The sequence below is a fragment of the Gastrolobium bilobum genome, unplaced genomic scaffold (assembly GCF_033153095.1).
Source record: "Gastrolobium bilobum isolate Gb01-03AN ecotype WA unplaced genomic scaffold, APGP_CSIRO_Gbil_v1 utg111814, whole genome shotgun sequence".
Lineage (NCBI taxonomy): Eukaryota > Viridiplantae > Streptophyta > Magnoliopsida > Fabales > Fabaceae > Gastrolobium > Gastrolobium bilobum.
In genome coordinates this window covers 169,352-194,865 of record NW_026896239.1, presented here as the reverse complement: position 1 = coordinate 194,865, position 25,514 = coordinate 169,352, and the positions used below count along the sequence as shown (strand labels likewise).

Sequence of the window (25,514 nt, the reverse complement as noted above, 5' to 3'; positions counted from 1 at the left end):
TAGTAAGCCAAACAAAGGGAGTGACTTATGTGCAGAATTCGCCAAGAAACAGGTGAGGGCTACTAGCCTCCCGGTCAGCTGCTGCACCTCTTTGATTATTTGTGGGCTTCGCATCTCAATAACAGCTTTGCACTTGCCAGGGTTGACCTCTTTGCCTCTCTCTGTCAGCATGAAGCCAAGAAACTTTCCAACGGGAACGCCGAAGGTGCACTTGCTTGGATTCAGCCGCATGTTGTACTTTCGCAACCTATCGAACACGCCTTAAAGGTGTGAGAGGTGTTCCTCTGGCGTTTGCGATTTGGCGATCATATCATCAATGTACACCTCAACGTTGTTGCCAATCAAGTATTTGAACACTTTATTCATCATTCGTTGGTATGTGGCACCAGTGTTCTTTAGTCCGAAGGGCATCATAGTATAGCAATAATTGGCATTTTGGGTGATGAACGCCATCTTGATTTGGTCTTCTTCAAGTAACAGAATTTGATTATAGCCTGAGTATGCGTCCATGAATGAGAGCATCTTGAAACCTGATGCATTATCAACCAGCAGGTCAATGCTCGGAAAGGGATAAGCATCCTTAGGACATACCTTGTTCAGGTCAGTATAATCCACACACATCCTCCACGCCCCGCTGGGCTTTTTAACCAACACTGGGTTGGAGAGCCAGGTTGTGTATTTAACTTTTTTAATGAAGCCAGCGTCATGGAGCCTCTTTACTTCCTCATCGATCACTTTCTGGCGATCAGGGCCAAACTTCCTCTTTTTCTGTGCCACGGGCTTTGCTTTGGGGTCCACGGTCAACCGATGGCAGCACACTTCAGGATCAATGCCTGGCATATCAGACGGCTTCCAGGAAAATAAATCTCTATTACTTCGTAGCAGTTCTATCAACCTGCTTTTTACTTCAGGATCGGCGACCGCCCCGATGGTGGTTGTCTGATGGTCTGCATCACCCAGGACAACATGCTCTAAAGCTCCATCTAGCGTAGGCCTGGAGTGCTCCATCCTGTGGTCATCCCTTGCATCGAATTCTACAAGAAAGCATTGATCAAGATCCTTATTATTACTGCTAGGGTTTTCTTCAATTACCTGGGTTGTTATCAACCGGGGGGCAGGTTGGTTTTTGAAGGAAACCCTGGTCGCCGGTTTCAAAGATATGTTGTAACAGTTGTGTGCTACCATTTGGTCTCCTTTAACCATTGCGACTTTGTTATCTCGTGCTATGAACTTCATTGCCAAATATGGGTGAGACACGCTCGCCTCGAATGCGGCAAACATCCTTCTGACGAGGATGGCGTTGTATGCTAACGGGGTGTCGAGAACTAGGAACTGGATGTCCGCAGACCTGGAAGTGGGTGGCGTGCCCATTGACAAGCGTAGATTAATCATGCCAAGGGGCTTGGTTACTGTTGCATTGAAACCTGACAGTTCACCAACAACAGGGGTTAAATCATTCACCGTAAACCCTAATGCCTTGAAACAAGGTAAAAATAAAATATCGGCAGAGCTGACATGATCAACAAACACGCGGTTAACGCCAAAATTAGCTATTATTGCTTGGATGACCAAGGGGTCATCATGTCTGGGTAGGACGTCGCCTAAATTGCTGTTGTCCCAAACGATTTTAGGCCTGGTGTGGTCAGTATTAGCTTTTGCTTTGTTGATGATTTTACCGGACACCGCCAAACATTGTTTCAAATGCTTCTTCTGGGCGTTCTCCGTTTCTCCGCCACCACTTAGTCCTCCTACAATCATGTTTATAATTCCATGCTTGATGACAGCTGGATCCTTGTCACGCTCTGCACGCCCTTCAATATTGTTTGGACTGGTTTGGACCCTGTGGTTTCTTGGGGAGTTTTCTCTGTGGTTCTATTCACGGCGAGGTCTGTAGTCATATTGGCCAGCTCTTCGCCTTTCTGGTGACCTGCTACGCTGACGGCACCGACATCACGACCGAAATTACTCGTCTTCCTTTGGGCTCCACCCTTAATTAGCTCGTCAATCTTATCCTAGAGAGATCTGCACTCTTCAGTGCTATTACCGTTGCTACGGTGGAATTTACAATACATAGTGTTCTCTCTGTCTGGTTGTTGGGGTTGTGGGTTGCTCTTGCGTTCTTTGTATTCAGTTTATAGGAGGCTGTGTGATTGGCGTCTTTGGGTATCACGCCCAACTGGGCGGCTGGAATACTTGGAGGATTTGTGACTTCTCCTCTCTTCATCCGGTTGGTCTTTTTTGTTGGCTTTCTTCTCTCGGTTATGAGAGTCCTCAGCTCTACTCCCCTTGTATTCTTCAATCATCATGAACTCCTGAGCCTTTTTCTTGACTTCTTCAAGGTTAGTAATTTCGTGGCGGGCGAACTCGTATGCGAACGCCATTTGGCGCAGGCCTGACAAGAGTATGTGCACCTGCACTTTAGGGTCTAAGCCTTGCACTTGAAGAGCGTCTTTGTCAAAGCGGTCAAGGAAAGATCTGAGGGGTTCCCCTGATTGCTGTCGAATTTTTTCGAGGGCGTGCACAGACTTAGGCACTGGGCGGCTTGTTGCAAAATGGGTCTGGAATTTGCTGGCCGGATCATCCCAGGATGCTATACTCCCTGTTGGCAAAGTGGTGTACCCTGTCAAAGCTCTACCCCCTAGGACTGTAGGAAAAGTTTTGCACATAAGGAGGTCTGTCTCACCATGTAGGGTCATTGCTGCCTCAAAATTCTGGATCCATTCCAAAGGATCAATGTCGCCCACATATGTTTTGATATTTGACGGCCCTTTGAAACCGAGGGGTATGGGCATTAAGCGTAGACTATAAGTCAGGGGTTTGTTGCGTCCTGAGGTGTTGGCAGGTGTTACTCTTAAGTTCGGGTTACGAGCATGTAGGTCTGGTGGTGGCTGTGGTGCTTGGGGGGTCTCAACAGAGTAAGAGAGGGCTGGGGCTTGATGAGCGCCATACTGTGGCGGGCCTGGGTTTATGCCTGATCCTTGGGGTTGTGGGATGATAGCATTATGGGGCGGTATTGCGTAACCGTGGACTGGAAAGCCAGTAGGGAAAGGTGGGAAGTAAGGGGCAGCAACATTGTGGGTGTAAGGTCCAGGGGGATATGGGGCGGCCACTAGAACTCGGTGGTCGTTGTACATAGCGACGGGTTGGCTTCTAGCTGGTCGTTGGTGATAAGCTGGGGGGATGATATGCGGGCGGGATGGGGAGTGGCATTTCAAAATGAACTCCTGGCGGTGGAGGTTGATTTGGGATCAAGTTCTCTCCTTGCATTTCGCGTATGGCTACGCGACGATGCAACTGTGCTACTTCAGCGTCTGCTGCTGCTAACTGTGGGCCAACATATTGTAGTACCGGGGGAAGGGCCTCGCCGACTACTTGCTCAGCTGGGGCTGAATGCATGCATGGTGGAGAGTTAGAATGAACTGTTTGTGCATGACCTTCAGGGGTAGCAGCTCTAGTTTGTTCTGCTCTTCTTGTCGTGATAGCCATGTTTTGCTATCAGAAAGTGAAATGCCTCCTTTAGATCTTTGGTAGGAGAATGGGAACGGAAGTTTATAGTTTCCCACAGATGGCGCCAATGTACCGTTGGAATCTATAAGCCCACTATCTATCCTTTGGGGATGATATCACTATATGGATGGTGCCACTAGCAGAGGTAAAGACCAAGCTAGAAAGCACTGTACCAAGTATGATGGCAAGAAGATAACAATAGATGATTCAGTATGAGTATATGTGACTTAATATAAATGGGCATAATAACGATACATAAGATAAGGCTTTTCATGGTGCGCCCAAGGGGCTCTTTATAGGGGAAGGTGGTGCGCACCTGGTGTGAGTTGGTGAGGAGGGGGTCAACCCTTCTTGGGATTCACTACGGGTGGCAGTGTTGGGCGTGGCAGGCGCTGCTATGATAGCGGCGCTGCGCCCTCTGCCTCTGGCGGTGTCAGCGTGGGACAAAGAGGGAATTTCCCTTTGTGGTGACTGTGGTGGTCGCCCTTGGGGGTTGAGGTCCCAAGACAGGACGTTTTGGTGCTTCTCCTAGGGAGAGTCGTTGTGTTGGGCGTTGGGGAGGGATCCTTGATAGCTCCTAGGGCTGACGTGGGCAGGAGGCTGAAGTTGGGCCTGAACCATTGGGCCGCCAATGGTTGGGCCATCCGGAACAACTAGTAAGTTAAGTTACTACATACAGTCAAAGCAAGTGCATTGTGCTGCAAGTGTCACCAGAAAAGAAAAGAAAATAAATTAATTGAAAGAATAATCAATATCAAAAAGCTCCACTTACCACAAATGGGATGAAATTCCGCCTCTAAATGAAGGAAATTTCTTGCTAAAATATGAGAGAGTTTACGGAAGAAATGGGTAATGGAATCCCAAACATGCAAGGAAGATAACTTGGACCCATTTAAATAAAATATTAGTAGTAATTAAAAAAAAGCATTGAAAAGGGGGGGAAAAGAAGAACAGAAAAGTCATCGTAAATAAAAATATAAATAAAATTCACCAATGACACAATGGGAAAGCATTAAATCAAACTGATACGAATGGGGCCAAAGGAGCTGGATTGGCTAGGCCCAAAAGAATGGCCAGTGCTCCCAGTTAAGCCGTGGATTATCAGGCTTGTTAGTGTGTAATGTAGTTAAGGCCTGTACAATGATTTGCGAATTCTATTAGTTAGTTAATGAGGAAGTTGTAAAGAGGCTCAGGGTATGTTTATATAAATACACTGCTTGTAACAGGATTCATTATCTTGAATAAAAATTGTTCTTGTTCTTCAATAAAAGGGTTCCTCTTATCACAAACTTTACTCAACTAACTATCAACATCCATCCTTCCCAACAGTTGAAATTTGTACTAAACGTTCCAAACTATCCTAAAAGAATCCCAATTCATAAAATTAGCAATGACAAACTGCGTAGTAACTATCTTCTATTCTCTATTTGTTTTGGGATATTGTTTGTATCATCTCCTCTAGGAGTGTTCAAAAAAAATCAAATGATCCAAACCAATCTATAAACTGAACCACACTAGTTCCAAAAATCGAATTTTATAAAACGGTTTAAAAAATCAATCCAATTTTTTATTTAGGTTCGGTCATCCATTTTCACAACAGTTTGGATATCATAACCAAACCATATCCATTTTTTTAATTGTTTTTTATTTTTACTTTTTTTTTTTTTTTGATAACATTATTTTTACTTTTTAACCTTAACTTCAATATTCTGAATCTCTCTAAGCATATGAATCCTAACTTTTTAACCTTCTTCCATGGACGAGTATCGTGAACTCTTCGTGGAAGACACTGACTGGTACAACCGCATAGTATTGGGAACATTGTTGCCGCCATCTGTGTGGGTCCCACTCCCTCGGTTCTTGCATACATGGCATCGTAACTACATTAGTGGCATTCTTCTCTACTTCATCTCTAACTTCTTATGGTGTTTCTATATTTACTGTTGGAAACGTAACATTTATATTCCCAAATATCTCTTCTCTTCTCTCAATGCACGTTTTGGTTTTTTTTTTCTTTGTTGATTTTATGTGTTATCATCATTTTTTTACTTCTTATTTTAATCAAAATTGCCTAGATATTTTTAGCAAAAAATAAATAAATAAATAATAAAAGTATTTTTTATTTTATTTCAAAAGAAAAATAGTACAACTCATTAAAAATCAATTTTAAGTTGTTATAAAATTAGTTTTGAACTTGATAACCGGTTTGTGATTCTTAACCGGTTTTGATTTAAAATCGATTTTGAATGAAAACCATGAACCGATTTTGATTGATTTTAAATCAAAATCGATTTTGAACCATAAACCGATTTTGGAACCGGTTTCAAACCGGTTTGGATAAATAAAAACCAATTTTAAAAAAAAAATCGGTTCGATTTGAAAACCAAACCATTTAAAATTAGTTCGGTTTGGTTTTTGTCAAATTCGATTATGAACCGCTCCATACACACCCCTAATCTCCTTAATAGAAATTAGATAGTCCCCATTAAAAGATGCTAGTTTCTTGTCATCAGTCCAAATTCAAGGACCCTACTTTACAAGTCTTGCTTCAACATAGGCATCTTGGTCACTCTCATTTTTCTCTATTAAACTCTGCATTTTTATTTTTGGAGTTTGTTGAGCCTTTTCATTTTTATATTTGTGAACTAGCAAAACATCATCAGATAGGAAACATGAAGAATGAAAGGTCATATGATTAGTAACACAAGTGTCAATATATAAGAATAAAATATAATATTCCAATGAGGTTATTGTATGATAACAATTTATCTATAATAATACAGAAAAATATTTCTGCAGTTACTGGAGATAAGTTATTTGCATTTACTCCCAAACGACGTTGTTTTGAGTTTGAAATATTAAAAAATTAAATTATAAAGACTATAATAACCCTAAAATAAATTAAAATTACAAAAATACCATAATTTTCGCCCAAAAACGACATCATATTGGGCTTACTGCAGATAACTTATCTGCAGTAATTGCAGAAAAAGCAAACTCATAATAATAACTCATAATTTAGTAAAATATGATGAAAAATATTTAAGATGAGTTATCTTATGTTAGTGAAAAAAAATTATAAGGACCCCACAAATCATTGGAGAAAAAAAAATATAGAATCCACCTTTGTTATATGTGATAGGAAGATGGATTATCTAATGTTGTGAGATAAATATAACCGAAATATGACAGAACTAAATATATTAAGATAAATCAACATTTCAAAAAAAAAACAAAGGAGACTGAATACCAGACTCAATAAAATTTGTTTATTCTGTGGTTCTACTTCCCCATTGTTAACTAAAATTTTCTTAGAAAAGTTTTAGGATTTTATTGGCTATGTGAATTATAAATATTTATTCATCATGACTGAGAGAAGGTTGTGATTATCCCACATATGTTAGGTAGACTTCACCCCATAATATTCTCTAAAAATCATTACAATTATTGTAAAATATACTATTACCATAGTTTGGTCATTATTATATTAGGAAATTAATTGTTTAACAAAGAGCTTATATATTGTAATGAACCCATATAAGAATAATAAAAGAAATATTATTCAATGATTTTTCATTAATATTTTGAAGTCTATCATCGTGAGTGAGGGTGATTGCAATGTACCGTGACAAATTTAACACAAGGAGAGTAAAACCAGTTAACTGGTGTAAAACAACTTCGAGAATACATCAGCTACTCGAAGATGAGAAACAGACGGTAAATTAATGTTTTCCTTTAAACACAAATCAGTACGCCTCCAACAAAATTTTTGGTGAAAGAAGGCACAGGATAATTTACATGTTAAACCCTGCAGAGAAACATAATACACATTCCCCATCCTGTCAGAAATATCTCTGAAACAAAAATCCACAATGGGAGAACCAGGACATAAAAAACAATTAAGTATACCTATACTTTCTATACACAACCCAACCCAAAATCTTATGTACCAAATGGTCTAGGAATTTAAAACTCAACCTCCAAACCACCGAAAATATGAGTGCCGAAGAGACAAGATTTTAAATTACTATTCAAGGCTATAGTCATCCCCAAACCCTCCGCTAAAAAAAAATAAACAAAAAATTATGGATTTGAACAGACTACTTAAGAAGATTGACAGCTTCTCCACGCTTCTTGTTACCTTCAAAATGTTACAAGTGCTTCTAGCATATAGTACTATTAAATTTACTGATCCAGATGATGAATATTTTTTCTAGTTGTAGATTTTTACTGGCTTCTCAAATGTGTGACGATTCTGCAAAATTGAGAAGTAATCATTGTAAGCTTTTGAAAACCGCAAATAAGGGAGAGGGGGGATGTGTATAGATGAGCTTTAACTTTTTTATTATTTTCAATAAGGTTATTTTAATTTAAAATTTGAAGTTCCTATTGTAACAAATTTCCTCCAGTATATGTTCACTAGGGGCATGTTTGATGCATAGTATAGGATAAGGCCTGATAGTATAAGACTTGATAGTATAAAGTCTGATTGTATAAAACCTGATTGAATTTTAATACTATCCAGCGTTTGACACGGTATTGTATAAAATAATATATTGTATAAGATAAAAATAAATATTTTTAATAAAAATATCCTTTAATAAAGAATTTATATAATTTTTCAAAAAATGTCATATGATATTAATTTTTGCAAAAATTTATTGATCAGTGTGTCCAAGAGAGTTTGTTGTATAAGCTTATACTATACGATGATCACACCAAACAACTGAAAGTATAAGCTTATACTATCATGCCTTATACGTCGCACCAAACATGCCCTAGGTCATTCCACATCACATGCCCACTCCACCATGAGGTGCAAATAACCCACCTACAGGTTACAGCCCAATCCTCAAAGGAAGAAGGAGCTAATCTCCCGATAATATTATACCTGATTAGCTGCATAGGACCTTTTTGGAGCATTGTCAGTGTGTTCCAGTCCAAGATATTGCTCCCATGGACCGTATATATCCCTTTTCTAAACAATCAAACAATACAACAACTTAAATTTACATTAAAGTTGTAACCAAAAAAAAAAAATACAGGAAAGAAATAATTCGACTCTGAAATCCATGGACATTCTCAAACTCAGAACATGCACACATCCGAAAGGTGAAATCAGAGGAGAGAGAACATTGACAAACCTGAAACCGAGTAGAAACAACATCTGAATCTTGAAGGTACTCAGGACGACTAAGTGACAGAAACGCAAACTTCCACTGAAAGGACCACAAAAGAGAGAGGAAAAACATTAATCATCATTGAGAAGCTAAAATGACTCCACCTAGAAAGTTATCGGTGAATGACTGAAATACAAGATTGAAACAATCTTTCATAGTTTAAAATTTAAATACTAGACAGTAACAATAATTACACGAACCTGATGTCTACTATGAGAATAGAAGCAATAAAAAGTACACAAAGATCGCATTATAATTTATTATTTATTAGCAAATATAAATTATACAATCATAGCATTCAGAAATAGGTTCAAAAGTGTAAGTAACCTGAATATCAAACAGGAAATTGACTACATAAGCTTGAAAGTTCATTTGACAAAACTCGAAGAAATTTAATACTTTTTTTTTATATATATAACTTGAAGGTATTCCCATTCAACCTCCTCCGGTCACCTTATCCTCGGAGTAAGGCCCTAAAGGCTACCCCCTCATTGAAACAGCAGGTGCATTTAGCTTCGCTACCGGAGGAAGGATGAGACTAATCCCCAATTCGAAGAGGGAAGCACATCCTCTGGTCCCCAAAGATTTTCCAAGAATTTGACTTGAAAGTTCACCATACGTGCTGAAAGATTGTCCAGAATACTATTTATTTATGCATAATATTTGATTATGTTTAGTCAGATTCAGAAATTTTAGTGATCAGTTTTTTTCCCCTTTTATTAGGAAAGATGAGGGAGAGGCTTGGAACAGTGATAAGCTTGCTCATTTGTGAATGGAAGGTCACCCATTCGAGTATGGAAAAATGCCTCTTTGCAAAAATGCAAAAGTCAGGCTACGTACGATCGACTCTCGGCCCTACTCTTGCAAAGTCGGGAAGCCTTATCTCCCAGGATTTTCTGTTTTTATCATGAAGGATACTTTCCTCCATTATTCTTCCCTTTATTAGGAAGAATATTTTTAAATACGGATATACACCGGCGCAGAAATTCTATTCAACCAATTCTCTGTTTCTAATGAGCCTAATTGCATCAGAATGACCAAAAACAGGAACATATAATTGAATCAAACTACCAATGTATTACCTTTGAAAACTCCTCAACAGGAACTTGCAACTTTTTTTGCACCCGCAATTTGACTTCAGCTAATGTCTCACCCTCATGGATAACCAAGAAAAAAGGATCTCCGAAGTTCTGAACTTGCTGTTAATTGCAAAGCACCACCAATACAAAAAAAAAAAATAAAGTAAAAATATTAGAAAATTTAGAGGTAGTATATTATGCTTCAATTGCAAAAAATAAAATTTTATTTTAGAAGGATTTGGACCAAAGAAGCATTAAAAAGGTATAAACATATAAATCATTTAATCTTACCCCCTGATTTTGAGCACTGTCTTTCAAGAAATGATAAACATGGATCAACCGATCATGAGGGCCGAGGTTTTTCTCTTGATCAGGAATCTGCAGTAATAGGATATCAATATAAACTTGTCCTGATGGACTAGAATGGAGAAGGATAATGTGCCAGGGAAAGAAGTATAAAACCATATCATGACAGAAAAACAACATCGAAGACAAACTCAAAATATCCTAGGAAAATGGAAATTGTTATAAATATGGAAGATTTGTTATTATTTGTTTTCTTTATTAGTCAGATTATGTAATTATTTTTTTTCTTTATTAGCCAGATTATGTTTCCTTACTTCTTAGGAATTGGGTTTAATTCTTTAGGCCGTTAGTTTCTCTATAAAGATAATAACCATTTATACCTCTCTTTTATGCAATAGCAATAATATTTCAAATTTCTTTTCAAATCAGAGTTCTCAATATGGGAGCCTCTTGCTTCCTCTATTGCTGGCTTGAGTCGCCTTTTGTGCATACAAGACATTGCCTTTAGTACGGATTATCTCGCATAACTGTCGAGCCTTCACAGCCAGTTCCTTTCCTGGTGATCTCCAGTAACCAGCCACCACGGGAAAAAATTTCTAACAGCCTTTTCAGACGAAAAAGGACATTTTTAGACTCAAAATCTCCAGATCTATTATTCTAGGAATATTTCACATCCAAACAGCCCCTCCAAATGCGTCAAAACACTTCAGATGTACCTTTTCTCTCCAATTGGCATACTTTCCAGTCAATTATAGCTACAGCAACCACGCAATCAATGTCGCAACCTCCAAATCAACAACTCCGCAAAAGCCCGTCACCACTTGCAATGTCACACTCTCATGTGCAGCCAGGATCTTCTGTGCGCGAACTCACATGTCGCCTTTCTGTCTACGCATGTGGCGTCTGTCCATCTTCGACCAGCTTTTCTCCTCATTCCAAATCTGTAGTTATCTTATTGATCAAAGACTGTTTGGATTGCGGGTTTGTGATCTAACATATAAAGATTCAATTTTTTGGCCAAGATCCCACCTTTTTTGGTCCAGATTCGAGTCAGTTGGCTCTCTTGGACCTCCATTGTGTAGTTCTGGTCCTCCCATGCTGTTTGGGATCTATGAAGACTTTGTGGGTAATTACCAACTCACTTTCTTGTGTGGCATTCTTTTTTTGTCCATGGAACGTTGGTGCATCCACCGTAAAGGGTTTGAACACACAAAAGATATGTGTTTTCACCTTCATGGGAAGGAACAGGTTCTAGAGAAACTTGGTAAAGCATACCAATATGTGACTATTTGACGAGGGCATAGGAGCAACTTATGGCCACTGTCAATACTTTTAGTAAGCTTCCTGACACGTGTTCTTTGGCCATGTCTGATAAGATCAGACCCATACCCCTCTTGATTCCTGCAATGATTTCAAAAACTTATGGACTATGGATTCTGGAACAACTAGTCACATGACTTGTCTAGCTAAGTCGTTTCTTTCATAACACCCTACTAGAGGTATCCATAATAGTTGTAGCTGATTGATCTCATAAATCAATTGTGGGTTCTAGTAATATTCAAATTCAACCTTCCTTGATTCTAAAAAAATGTTCATGTTCCTCAACTCTCCACCAATCTTATCTCCACTTATAAGCTTACAACTTGAATCATGTCGTCACATTTTTTCCTACTCATTGTGTTATTCAGGGCCTCACCACATGAAGGATGGTTGGAGTTGCTAAGGAGCAGGGTGGGCTATACTATCTCAATCCAAAGCATGCTACAAGTGATACCAAGAATTAATTATTAGTAACTCGTCACTCATCTAATCCAATATCATAGATTTGGCTTCATCACAAGGCATGGGGCACCCGTCTTTTAGCCTACCTAAGTCAATGTTTCCTTCTTTGTTTCTGCATCAATTAATTGACTCCTTCCATTGTCATGTTTGTGAGCTTGCAAAACACCATCGTGTACCCTTTTCCTTCAAGTTCAATAAAAAGTATTATGCCCTTTATTCTCATTCATTCTAACGTTTGGGGTCTTTCTAAGGTGCAAAATATTTCGGGTGCTAAGTGGTTTGTTTCCATTATTGATGAAAGTACTTGGGTTACATGGATATTCTTGATGAAAGAGAAGTTAGAAGTACCAGAATTGTTTATTCAGTTTTATCACATGATCGAGACACAGTTTGGTAAAAGTATTTCTAATAACAGTACAGAGTGTGCCAACCAGCACCTGTCACAATTCATTTCAGATAAGGGAATGATACATGAGCTCACATGCATGGACACCCCTCAACAAAACGGTGTTGTTAAAAGAAAAAGTTGTCACTTGCTTGAAGTAATCAGAGCATTACTTTTTCAAACATTTGTTCGCACCTCCTATTTGGGAGAAACCCTGTTAATTGTAGCCTATTTGATCAATAGCTTACCCTCTCGTGTGCTTGGCCATGTCAATCATATTCATTCCATGATATCTTTCTTTTCTTCTATTCGAGTTATGCAAAGTCTTCAATCTCGAGTCTTTGAGTGTGTGGTCTTTGTCCATATTCAGAAACAGCACCGGAGTAAATTGGAACCCCGAGCTCTCAAGTGTCTTCCTTGATTATTCTCCCGACAAAAGGCATACAAATGTTATCATCTCCAAGACATAATTTCTTTGTCTTTATGGATGTCAATTTTCATGAAGATGAATCCTTCACTCGTCCTTATCTTCAGAGGGAGGGGGGTGGGGGGGGGGGGGAGTGATCCATAAGCTTCATCTATTTTCTTCGAGTCTAAGTCCCACTCTCCTTTGCCTAAACCTCTTTGAGTCATACTCTATTGAATTTGCCTCAGTTACTACACTATGCGATAATAAGCACGAAGACTTAGTTGACGAGGCGGATAATGAGCAGGAAGACTTAATGGTAGTTCATCTGATATTTCATTTGACATGCCTCCCCTTAACAACATACAAAAGGCTGGGAAACCTCAATTATTGTATAAGAGAAGAAACAACACACACTGCCCCATCAGCTACTACAATGGCCTAAACCATCGGTAAGTACTAAATGTACTTCTATTTCTAATCCTGAGCCTAATATTATAAATCCTGATGACTTACTGAATAGGAGACCTCAATTATTGTATAGGAGAAGAAACAACACACACTGCCCCATCAGCTACTGCAATGGCCTAAACCATCGATAAGTACTTAATGTACTACTATTTCTAATCCTGAGCCTAATATTATAAATCCTGATGATTTACTAAATAGGAGACCTCAATTATTGTATAGGAGAAGAAACAACACACATTGCCCCATCAGCTATTGCAATAGCCTGAACCACCGGTAAGTACTGAATGTACTACTATTTCTAATCCTAAGCCTAATATTATAAATCCTGATGACTTACTCGTTGCCTTTAAGGAAAGAAAAAAGTCTTGTACACAACAACCTATCTCTTACTTCGCCTCTACTAAGAAACTGCATAAAAGATGATAATTGGGTTCAAGTCATGCATGACGTGATGAATACCTTGGAGAAAAATAGAACATGAGAAGTTGTTAATAGGCCAAGTGGAACGAAAGCAATGGGGTGTAGAAGCGTTTATACTTTGAAATATAATTCAGATAGTACTCTTGACAGGTATAAGGCTCGATTAGTAGCCAAAGGTTACGCATAGACTTTTGGTATTGATTATGAGGATACAATTGCTCCGGTGGATAAAATGTGAAGAATGTCTTTCTCAATAGCGAGTTAGAAGTGGAAGTTTACATGGAGATTCCACCGGGAGTGGACTCCATAAATGATGGAGATAACAAAGTGTGTAAGTTAAAGAAGGCCTTGCATGGGTTGAAGCAATCCCCACGTGTTTGGTTTGGAGACTTAACCAAGGTCATGTTATCATTGGGATACCAGCAGAGTCAAGGAGATCACACACTTTTATTTAAACACTCTCAAAAAGGTAAGGTCATCATTCTCCTAATTTAAGTTGATGACATTATGATAAGAACCTCGAGATGCATTACCCCAAAAGCTAGCTCAAAGGATGAGAGTGCCCAAGGCCTTATAAACCTCACCTTAGTTGCCCATACAACCAAAGTGAGACTCCAAGTCCTATAACTTGCAAATGGGTCCAAACATTTCACCACGCTCCGCAACCCAAATTGATAGGACCCGATTAGATAATCAAACAACAAAAGCAAACAAGAGACATTTTTTACCCAGAACGATCTGAATTTTTTTATATATATTGAAGAAACAAATTACAGTAAGGAAATGAGGCAAAAATGAAATACAGAAGAGAAAACTACTACAATGAAAATAGCTACAAATTGTGTAAGAAAAGTTGAACATGAACAGCAAAGGGTGCAACACTTTCGAGAGATGTGCTCTCTCCCAAGCCCAATTCCAAATCCAGCCTCCTCTTTGCTCATGCCTTCCCATCCCTTTTATTCCTTCAATCCACTTAGCCACTTCAGCAACCAACTTTCTTCTCTCTTCTAGCAAACTCATTCTCCGGAATATTTTAAATAGCTAAGTCATCATTCAGCCATAATCTACTATAATGATGCCTAGCATACACTTTAATAGGAGTCGTATCACATTATTATATCAGGGGATGATACAATTGAGAAACATGTTTTTCAAGAAAGACTAACCGCTCAATTTGAAATTAAAGATTTTGAAAAATTGAGATATTTTCTGCCCATTCAAAGCAAGGAATCTTCATCAATCAAAAAAAGTATATTTTTTATCTCCTTAAAGAAAGAAGAAAGCTTGGGTGCAAACCTTCTAATACTCCACGTGAGCAGAATCATAAATTGGAAAAAGAAGAGGAAAGCCCTCTAGTTGATAAAGGGCAACATTAACGGCTGGTAAAAAAATTGACATATCTAGGTCATACTAGACCTAATCTATCTTATACAGTTAGCATTATCAGTCAGTTCATGCAAAACCCAACGGAAAAGCATCTGTATGCAGTAGAAAGAATTCTCCAATATCTCAAGGCCAGACCAAACAAAGGACTATTATTCAAGAGAAGTGGAAAACTATCCTTGGAAGTTTATACTAACGCCGATTATGTTGGATCTGTGATTGATCGACGGTCTACCTCGGGCTATTGCACAAGAATTATATTTATAATAATAAGATACATGGCTTTGAACCCTGTTTACATGATGTTAAACAAACTAACAATTTCATATATACATTCTAACAACAACAAAGCTGGTGGGATATCTGAAATTTCAAGATCAAGTATTCAAATACTAATTAGTAACAACTTGTCCCGAAAACTAAACAATTTATTATTATGAAACAGCATATATACAAATATTTACCTCCTCTGCTCGGAGTGTCCAATATTGATCATTAATACTCTCAATCTTTTCACTGACTGGGAAAATCTACAAAATATAGATCATAGGATCATGATGGAAACTATCCAGAATTTGTAGCATCTAGCTACATAAACATTGCTAACAAAGGACGAAAACAATAACATATAACTGAAATATCATGGAAATAGGCATTAGAATATCTAGATAACGTAAAATATTAAGATTGTATCATAGTCAAGCAACCAATTCTCCCAAAAGCTTAAGTTATACAGTAAAGGTAAATGAATGGCTTTATATTTTATATTTTATTTCTAACAGCCCCTTCACACGAAAGCCCTTTAGGTTTGAAAGAAGGACAATTCCCAGCCTCATATACATTGTGTTAAGAAGCAATATTTATTAGAAGATTACTAGAAGAATGATGCGGCAAGAATAGAAGACCATGTCATACAACCAACTCTCCCAAAAGCTAACCTATAATGTCAAGAAAAATGAATGGTTTTATAGTTTATATTTTATTTCAAATAATAGTTTAGAGTATCCTAGAGGATCTCTTAGGATTAGTTTCACTATTTTATATTTCATGATTTGTTTCCTTATTTTAGGAGTAACTGTTGAGATATATAAAAACCATTAATGTAGCCTCACCCAATAGCTTAAGCTTTTGGGTTGAATTGGTTCTTTACATGGTATCAGAGCCTCGTGTCCCGGGTTCGATCCTCGCCGCCCCTCACTTTCTTTCAAGTGGAATCTCTTTGCTCACACAGGTAGTGGGTCTGTGCATTGTCCACTCTTCAAGCCCAGTGAGCTCTCGTGTGAGAGGACGTGTTGAGATATATAAAAACCATTAATGTAGCCTCACCCAATAGCTTAAGCTTTTGGGTTGAATTGGTTCTTTACAGTAACATATTAAGTTTAAATAGGGATTAGTGATGTTTTTTTTTTGTAACCACATCCTTCTTAACACATTAATATAAAAAGAGAAAATTTAATCAAGCTAGGATTCTACTTGATGTAGCTCATTCAGCCAGTTGCAAGTATACGATCGAAGTTGTTGTAAGGTAAGGTCCGAAATTCAAGCCTACAAGCCATATTAATGATAAGATGGATGAGCAGCCGGAGGCATAGTTTGTATTCTATATTCTATTATGACTGTTACGTATGTTATTTTATGCATTAGTACATTTTTCATAGAAACTTATATTTCTTTAAGAAAATATGTAGACTAGCACCTTACAAGTTAGAATTCCTCAAAACAGAAAAAGAAAAGATGCCACGGGTCATTCGAGAGACCTATAACCACCCTCCCAAATCCTTAATCAGTAATTGCCAACCATGTTACTGAATTTGCATTTAGTTGAGTGCACTAATGTTTTTAAGCATTCTGTATGTCTCTTTCTATCATTTTATTTTTTTTAAATATTGGCACTTCATCACTTTTTAAAACCATGTTAGGTTCTTTGAATCATATTTATAATCTTTTTTTTCCAAACTGGCTGCATAACATTAATGATGAGCCTGTATGGCTATTGGGAACACCGTATGAATATCAACTAGCAAACACAAGGTATCATGTTTACAGCTTATAGCCTAGTTCTAGTATCTGAGTAAAATTCAAAAACTGTATATTCTCTGCACCTTGTAGATCTTGTGATAGAAAACTTCAACCAATCTAAGTTCTGCACCAGGATGTGATAAATCTACCTGTTTCACGAAACAAAAAATATTATTTTAAATATTTCCCATAATACAGAAATCACAGGTGTTTAGCACACACTAACAAAAATGCAATCCTAAACTATATCCTTTTTGTTATGAATGAAGTAGTAGTATTAGAATTAGAAAGAGAAAACAACACAAAAAATTGAAGGATAAGGAATCCTCAGAGCAGAAAAGAAAACCAAAACAAATACACAGAAAACAATAGTCATATAAAACTAAAGCGAGCAATATACTAATATAGTACTATGTTTACAAATTACAAGCGTGTATATGTGTCTATAATCCATGTGGTTTACATAATACATGTATGTATCCACTTTGACTATATGGGTTTAACACCTTACCTTTGATTTAAGATCATTAATTACATCTGCCACAGTACTATGTTTGGGTAATCTAATGGTATGAATCACCACCTGAGCAATGATAACTGTTAGAAGTATAAAACATAAAATAGTAAATTAATGTGTAAAAAATTAAAACAACCACAAACAGTACTCACTTCATCCTTGGTGGCATGATGGAAAGCAATTTTCAGAGTTTTTAGGCATTGCAATTCTGGTAGAGGGATATCCAATACTTCATAGTATAGAATATCCGAAGTCTGGAAACAAAATAAAAAACAAAGAGAATAATTTACTTATCAGAAGTTCAAAAAAACCCAAACTGCCATTTTGAAGTCCAAGCAACATTATGCAAGGATTTTAAAATGCAACAACAAATATTAAGAAAATCTTCCACTTCGTAACTAATGACCTGATTATAGTGAACCAGCATGTCAGACAAATGTTCCACTCCTCGGTATTTAATAGGCTGTGGTTTAGGTTGCTGGGAGTAGCAGTTATGAGAAGTAAGCCTGATTTTAGAAGGATCATTTAAACCATGATGTTGAGCGACTCTTTCAACAACATCGTCATAGGTGTGGAGCTTTGACCTGGATGATCATAAAACAAATATGAACCACCAGATATACTTCAATTATGAAATAATGATAAATAAAATTCATAATTTAAAAAAAAAAAAAAAAAAAAAAAAAAAAGAAGGAATTGTAGGTATAAAAAAAACTCACAACTCAAGAGAGAATTCATCCTCTTTTGGTTTCTCCAAAAACCTAAAGCGAACAACCTGCATATCAAAGCAAAGTAACTGATTGAAAAGGACTTGAAATTAGGCTATACAGAACTAGTCTCTAAAAACAAGGATTCTTTCACTATCATTAATGTTTAATCTTTGCAAGTGAAAGCCTAACGAAATCAAATACATTAAGAATCTGTTTGCTTTTCTGTTTTTCATATTCAATAAAAATATTGACGAAAGACGAAAACACCTATTTTAACCAAAATAGTAATAGAAGAAAGATACTATCAAGACCAATATTCAAAACTCAAAACAACAAAGTTATCCAATGTGCACTGAATAGCCATCACAGGCTTCCCCAAAATAAACCACAAGCTGAATACCACTAAAAAGCCACATGAATAACTATCATATATCAAACAAGTGACAAATGCAAATTTTTCATCATACTATATTTTTATTTAACATATACAAAACAGATAAACTAAAGAATGCACATAGCCAAAGAAGCAGAAGAGAAAGAGAAAGTATGAATTATCACAACACCACTCCCTAAATTATAGCAGTGTAGCACCATTAACAATACAATGTTAACAAACATTGTAACTGATTTGATCAATCTAAAATACATCAAATCTCAAATATTTGAAGAAAAAAAAATGCAGATCGTAGTGCAAATTAAATTAAAACTCATGCATCCTCTAAGGAAATTCCTTACTAAAAAATAAAGAAGGAAAAAGAGAATAAACAGAATTTAACATGACAATAAACAAGATTTTGATATTTTGTTGTATTTTGTTGGTGAGAAATGTTATTCACACTGTGTGATGTTCTTTATTTTTATTTTTATTATTAAATTTATACAATAAGAAAATTTGAGGGAGTCAAGAAATAAAAAACAGCACAAGAAAAGAGGACAGTATATCCTCCTAAAAGAGTGCAAAACGAAGGAGAAAAAAAAAGAACAAAACAATCCAAGCAAGCTCATATCCAACAAAGAAATCCCTCTGAAGTTCAATGACTGTACACAACAAAGATGCTAAGAAGACTAATTAATCCACTTGAAGTACAGAGAGTAAACAAGATAGGATGAAATTGTATGTCTAACAGTCCACCCATGGTCTCTAAATATTAGTGTTGGTGTTAATTAACAATGGTTCTATCCCGGGTCATAGCATCCTAATTGATTCTACAATCAACACATGATATCACCTAAGATATTCTAACAGTCCCCCTCAAAAGAGAAACACCAAATAACTACATTGCACACCACAAAAGAGAAACCGTAAACAGCGATCAGCTGAATGTTAAGGGTGGTTCTGGAATGGGTAATATTGCAAATAAATGACAGAAAAGAAAGGCGAGAGGGGGGAGAACATGAGAAAGATTGGAAGAAGAAAACTTTAGAAGACCATGGCTTAAATGCTTGCATTTTCCATACAGCCATTGTAACCTTTGTAACAAGGATTTGAAATACTGAAAAGGTAAAACCAATAAATACAATGCTAATTGATACTAACAGAATTAATGGATGCCAATCGAAGACCTTGATGCTTATCACTGAACATGAAAGGGAAGCCAAAAAGAATTCTATCTTGTAACAAGTTCAAAGCAAAGAGACATAAGATACGACCATCCCAGTCCAACTAGTAGCATAGTTTTTACCAAAATATGTTTATCAAACAAACAAAAAAGGGTTCCAGTAATAGGACAAACCCAAGATTGTGTTAAGCTCCATTAATCACCACAATGACCCTTCTTTTTCCTACAACCCCCACAACTTAGGGATCTTTAAGACCAACCACGCTGTGACTCTCCTCCTCCAGGCCTGAAGTTTGCAACTTCTAGAATGGACTTTTTACAAATCCGACCCAGAATCCCTCTATAATTAATGGATGCCACTTAGGGAGTTAAGGTAGTTCAGGACACTGGACAGCGAATCCTATTTGTGAGTGCAAGAAATATCTAAGAGGCGCAGAGGCAAGATCAGGATTGGAGCAGTGTGAAGATTCACCACATTTCTCTTGAATATGTTTAGGGAAGCTTCTTAAGGATTCTACATCATAGAAGGTTGGAACCTGGTGAATACTGCAGTTCTGAATCTTTCCCAAGATTGATTTAATAAGCTGGATTCTTGCCATTGGAATCAACCCCTCCATAGCTATCATTACCACCTGCAAGCTTTCATATACCCTTTTAATTTGGAAATATTGCTTCAATCAGTTGACCCATCCATAAGCATCATCCTCCAATCTCTAAACTTCTCGACCAGTATTCAATCGAATCATTGGGTGTTCCCCCGACAGACCCGCTCCTTCCTTCTTTATTTTCCGAAGCCCCAGAAGTTACTCTGCTCATCAGACCACTTACTGTATTTTGCATTAGGTTCTCCAAGAGATCTACAATCTTATTTAATCGAGCTTCCTGAAGTTCTCTTCATGATTCTTGAATTTACCTTCCCTGACAGATTGATGCCTTTCTGCTTCCATCTCTCTCCTCCATATGTCAAAACCATTCTCCAATGAACCAAATCTTGCCTCCATTCCACAGACCCCAAAACACCCCAGAATTTAGTGTAAAACAGAATGCTCATTGACTGAACTCCTATTTCTCAGGGTCAGTATCAATGGGATAGTAGATCAGAGACAATTATACAAAGACACTGCAGAACAACAAATGCTGTTACTCTCTCCCTCCAGGACATTGGAGAGTCCTGGGCCCTCCCTTCCCTTGTCTCAATCAATAACTGCCCTTAACTAACTCCCCATTTCTCCTTTCATTCCTAATAACAAGTCTCGCTATTAACTGTCTATTAGACAGTTAGTACAGTTAGTAACAGACTTGGGCACCAATCCCTATTATCACCTTATTCTTCCTAAAATACACCCTTTTTAATTGGAGGCCTGCTAACAACATGCTTCTTAGAGCAGAGAATATCAAGAGGGTACAACAATTTAGAATTAATATATTAAAAGAACAAAAATGATAAGCAAATTTAAAAGGTTCATGCCTGACGATTATGCACATATTCCAAGAATGAAGGAACATCTGGATAACGATATTGTTCTCTAGTTCCAACATGGAGGGATTTCTGGAAGCAAATAATATCACCATCCTCAAGCTGCTCAAAATACAGTGGAATCAAAAGTTAAAACCTTAGTTGGAAAAATTGACTGATATAAACCTTACACAAAATAATAAACCCTAAAGTGAAAATAAGAAATATAAAATACTTAAAACTATAAAGAACCTTGGGATACACCACCCCAAAAGCTAGCTCAAAGGGTGGGAGTGCTCAAGGCCTTATAAACTCCACATTAGTTGCACATACAACTAATGTGGGACTATATATCTCAACACGCCCCCTCACACGAGAGCCCATTGGGCTTGAAGAGTGGACAATGCAACAGGTACAACCTACCTGTGCTAAGAAACGCCACAAGAGAAAGTGGGGGGTAGCGAGGCTCTGATACCATGTAAAGAACCTTGGGATACACCACCCCAAAAGCTAGCTCAAAAGGTAGGAGTGCCCAAGGCCTTATAAACTCCACATTAGTTGCACATACAACTAATGTGGGACTATATATCTCAACATGTAGAATATTCTAGATTATCATTTATTACTTCCTTGCTATTTGTTCCCTTATTTATTAATGTCTCTTGTTATTGTAAATAAGCCTCTTAGTTTACTGTTGCTATTTATTAGCATTGTTCTTTGTACTCAATATAAATAGGACCTATTGGGTCTCTCAATGTAATCAATCAATAGTGTTATACAGCAAAACACTCTTTCTTTTTCATCATGGTATCAGAGCTGGTTAAAATCCAGTCTCTTCCCTGTTCTAAATTCTTTAAGGTAGTGTTTGGTTCGGGATAAATTTTTTTTTACTAAGGAAATGTAATTGATAGGAAAGTGGTTGGAAAGTGAGTTTGATAGGAAAATGTAAAAAAAGTTGTTTGGTTGACACAAATATTACCAGGGAAATTTATTTAAATATGTAAAATCTATGTTCGGGAGAAACTCTGCACCTGTTTTTTCACTTCCCCAGTCATCTCAAAATACCACATCTCAAGTGGTATTCTGTAACAGTGAATTTCATCCAAAAATACACACAAAAGTCATTTTCCCATCTATACGATTTGCCTGGTATTTCTGGAAAAAACCTGAACCAAACGTGGTATTTTCCAATATCCACCTACACTTCCCCATCAATCCTAAAATAAACCTTCAACCAAACACTACCTAAGTCTTCCTTCCATTCCTTTTTTTCGTTTTTGCCTCTGTCAAGGCCAGAACCCTCACCTAGACACCTCCAACCACAAAACCAAGGCCACCATTAGGTCCAGAACAAAATTCCGAGCCAGCCAACAAAAGACCCGTCGCCAGAAACCCAGCCACGCGCCACCAACATCCTTCAGCTTCGCCGGCGCGTGTGGTCCACGCGCCGCCCTCCCATCATTTTTTTCCGGCGGGTCATACCCCGTTCTGATCGTCTGCCTTCCCTCTTCCTGTTTTGAGGGTAAAAATCATATTTGGAGGAATTTTTTTTCTGGGTATTGTTGTTAGGAAGCCATGGACACTGAAAATGTTGAAAATTCATCTGGAGTTTTGACCGGAACCTCACCCCTTCCCATTTCTTCGTCTTCTGGAGACAACCCAGCAATGCAGATCACCAATCACCGTTTAAACGGTAGAAACTATGTGCAATGGTGTCAATCTGTTAAGTTGTTTATCCATGCCAAAGGGAAGATGGGGTATCTGGATGGAAAAAAGGTTCAACCAGCAGAACATGAACCTGGCTATGATGCTTGGGTGACTGAAAATGCTTTGGTCATGACATGGCTGACTAATTGTATGGAACCGGATATCAGTCAAACTTATTTATTCCTTGATACGGCTCAAGAAATTTGGGAAGCTGTTAAAGAATACTACTCTGACCTGGGCAATGCCTCTCAGGCTTTTGAACTCAACACCAAAGTGAAAGATTTACGCCAAGGAGGGATGACTGTTACTGAATACTTCCTTGCTCTAAAAACATTGTGGCAAGAGTTGGATCTTTATGATAAAGCAGACCTTCACGGTTTAGACGCTAATGCAATATTCAAAAATTATATAGAGAAAAGGCGTCTCTATGATTTTCTTGCTGGCCTTAATTCTGATCTGGATGATGTTCGTGGAAGAATTTTGGGGCAAAACCCATTACCTCCCATTGCCACTGCCTTTTCTGAGGTACGAAGGGAGGAGCTTCGCCGAAAGGTAATGTTGGGTGATAAGGACTCTAAGTCCTCTGATGGGTCAGCCCTTATAACAAAGAATACTGCTCGTCCTTCTGGGGACTCAAAACGTTCTGACCGTTGGTGTTCTCATTGCAATAAGGGTGGTCACACCCGTGAAAAATGTTGGGAAATTCATGGCAAACCACCAAACTGGAAACCAAAAGGACAGAACAAGAATCGTGCTAATCAAGTATCATCTGAAGATAAGGGGGAGGGGTCTCATGTCCCTTCAAACCCCGATGGTGTTCTCCTCTCTAAGGCCCAGTATGAGCAATTTCAGAAATTGATGTCTCAATCTGCTGAGGCAACTAGTCATGTTGCTCAAAAAGGTATGGCATTCCATGTTGAACGTAGTAATCGTTGGATCCTTGATTCAGGAGCCTCTGATCACATGACAGGTAATGCAACCATATTTTCCTCCTATACCCCTTACTATCACCCGTCACGAATAAGAACAGCTGATGGAAATTTTTCCACTATTGCGGGCAAGGGATCCATTAAACTTTCTGAACATATTATTTTGAACTCAGTCCTTCATGTTCCCTCCCTTACTTGTAACCTCATCTCTATTAGCAAATTTACTGCTGAGTTGCATTGTGTTGCTAAGTTTTCTGCAAATGCTTGTATCTTTCAGGAGCAGGACTCGGGGATGATGATTGGCAGTGCTAGAGAGGAAGAAGGGCTATACTATTTGGAGGAGGATCTTTGTGAAAGGAGGATTTTTTCAAACCACTCTCTATGTTTATCAGATGATTGTAATGATGTTTTGTTATGGCATCGTAGGTTAGGGCACCCAAATTTTGTTTATCTTCAGAAGTTATTCCCTAACTTATTTATCAATAAAAAGCCAAGTTCCTTTCTTTGTGATATTTGTCAGCTTGCAAAACATTCTCGTGTCACTTATTCTCCTAAGAAATATCATGAATCTTCTCCCTTTACATTGATTCATAGTGATATTTGGGGACCTGCTTGTGAAAAAAATGTCTCGGGTGCTCGTTGGTTTATTACTTTCATTGATGATCATTCTAGGGTATGTTGGGTATATCTCTTAAAAGACAAGTCTGATGCGGCATCCACTTTTAAAAATTTTCATGCTATGATTCAAACTCAATTCCAGACTCCTATCAAAATTCTGCGAACAGACAATGGCACTGAATATTTTAATTCTATTCTTGGAGATTACCTAAACCAGCATGAAATTATTCATCAAAGTTCTTGTCCTAACACCCCTCAACAAAATGGGGTGGCTGAAAGGAAAAATATACATCTAATTGAAGTTGCTCGAGCTCTCTTATTCACGATGCATGTCCCTAAATATCTGTGGGGGGAAGCCATCTTGACAGCTTCTTATCTCATTAATCGAATGCCTTCTCGGGTACTAAATTTTCATTCTCCTTTATCTTGTCTTACTAAATCTTTTTCTTCTTTCTGCGCTCTTTCTTCTCTTCCACCCAAAATATTTGGTTGTGTGGTCTTTGTACATATTCCTCCACATCAAAGGTCCAAACTTGACCCTAAATCTATTAGATGTGTCTTCATAGGATATTCCCCTAATCAAAAAGGCTATAAGTGTTACTCACCTTCTCTCCGTAAGGTCTTTGTTTCCATGGATGTTACCTTTTATGAGACACAATCTTTTTTTTCCCCGACTTCTCTTCAGGGGGAGTCTACTGGTATGGATGAAGATAAGCCTGGGAAACCAAATGAAGCTGATGTCTTACCTTGGCCTTTGGAAACAGGGGGAGTTATTGGGAAGGAAACAGGGGGAGCAACTATACCTGAGTCTAATGATCCTCCCGGTCCTTGTGATCCTCCTGGTAAATGGGGAAAATTCTACAGCAGGCGCAAAACACATCAAGAGACTCTAGACTGCCAGGATCCTGACTCGAGTCCTTGCTCTAGCAACCCACTTGAATGCACTAGCACAGCCAACATTGATATGCCCATCGCCCTTCGGAAAGGTACTAGATCTTGCACTGCTCATCCTATTTCCCATTATATCTCATATGAGAAGTTATCTCCAGGTTTTCGTGCTTTCAACACTATGTTAGATAG

The 25,514-nt window shown here is 37.9% G+C and overlaps 1 protein-coding gene across 6 annotated transcripts in view; it reads right to left on the bottom strand.

The window, feature by feature from the left end:
* Positions 1-7,220: 7,220 nt before the first annotated feature.
* LOC133298421 (ubiquitin C-terminal hydrolase 12-like) overlaps positions 7,221-25,514 on the bottom strand; it is a 51,966-nt gene continuing 33,672 nt past the window's right edge. For 5 of the 6 annotated variants that reach the window (XM_061497696.1, XM_061497695.1, XM_061497698.1 and 2 more), the window contains exons 21-32: positions 21,193-21,303; positions 18,175-18,230; positions 17,862-18,039; positions 17,608-17,709; positions 17,450-17,521; positions 17,022-17,087; positions 15,384-15,449; positions 10,058-10,144; positions 9,770-9,886; positions 8,652-8,726; positions 8,399-8,485; positions 7,221-7,762 (exon numbers count right to left, since the gene is read on the bottom strand). In XM_061497696.1, coding sequence (XP_061353680.1) covers positions 7,721-7,762; positions 8,399-8,485; positions 8,652-8,726; positions 9,770-9,886; positions 10,058-10,144; positions 15,384-15,449; positions 17,022-17,087; positions 17,450-17,521; positions 17,608-17,709; positions 17,862-18,039; positions 18,175-18,230; positions 21,193-21,303 — 1,059 coding nt within the window. In that variant the 3' untranslated portion in view covers positions 7,221-7,720. Of the gene's footprint in view, positions 7,763-8,398; positions 8,486-8,651; positions 8,727-9,769; positions 9,887-10,057; positions 10,145-15,383; positions 15,450-17,021; positions 17,088-17,446; positions 17,536-17,607; positions 17,710-17,861; positions 18,040-18,174; positions 18,231-21,192; positions 21,304-25,514 lie in introns of those variants that run through there. The other variant, XM_061497699.1, reaches the window with a different exon arrangement.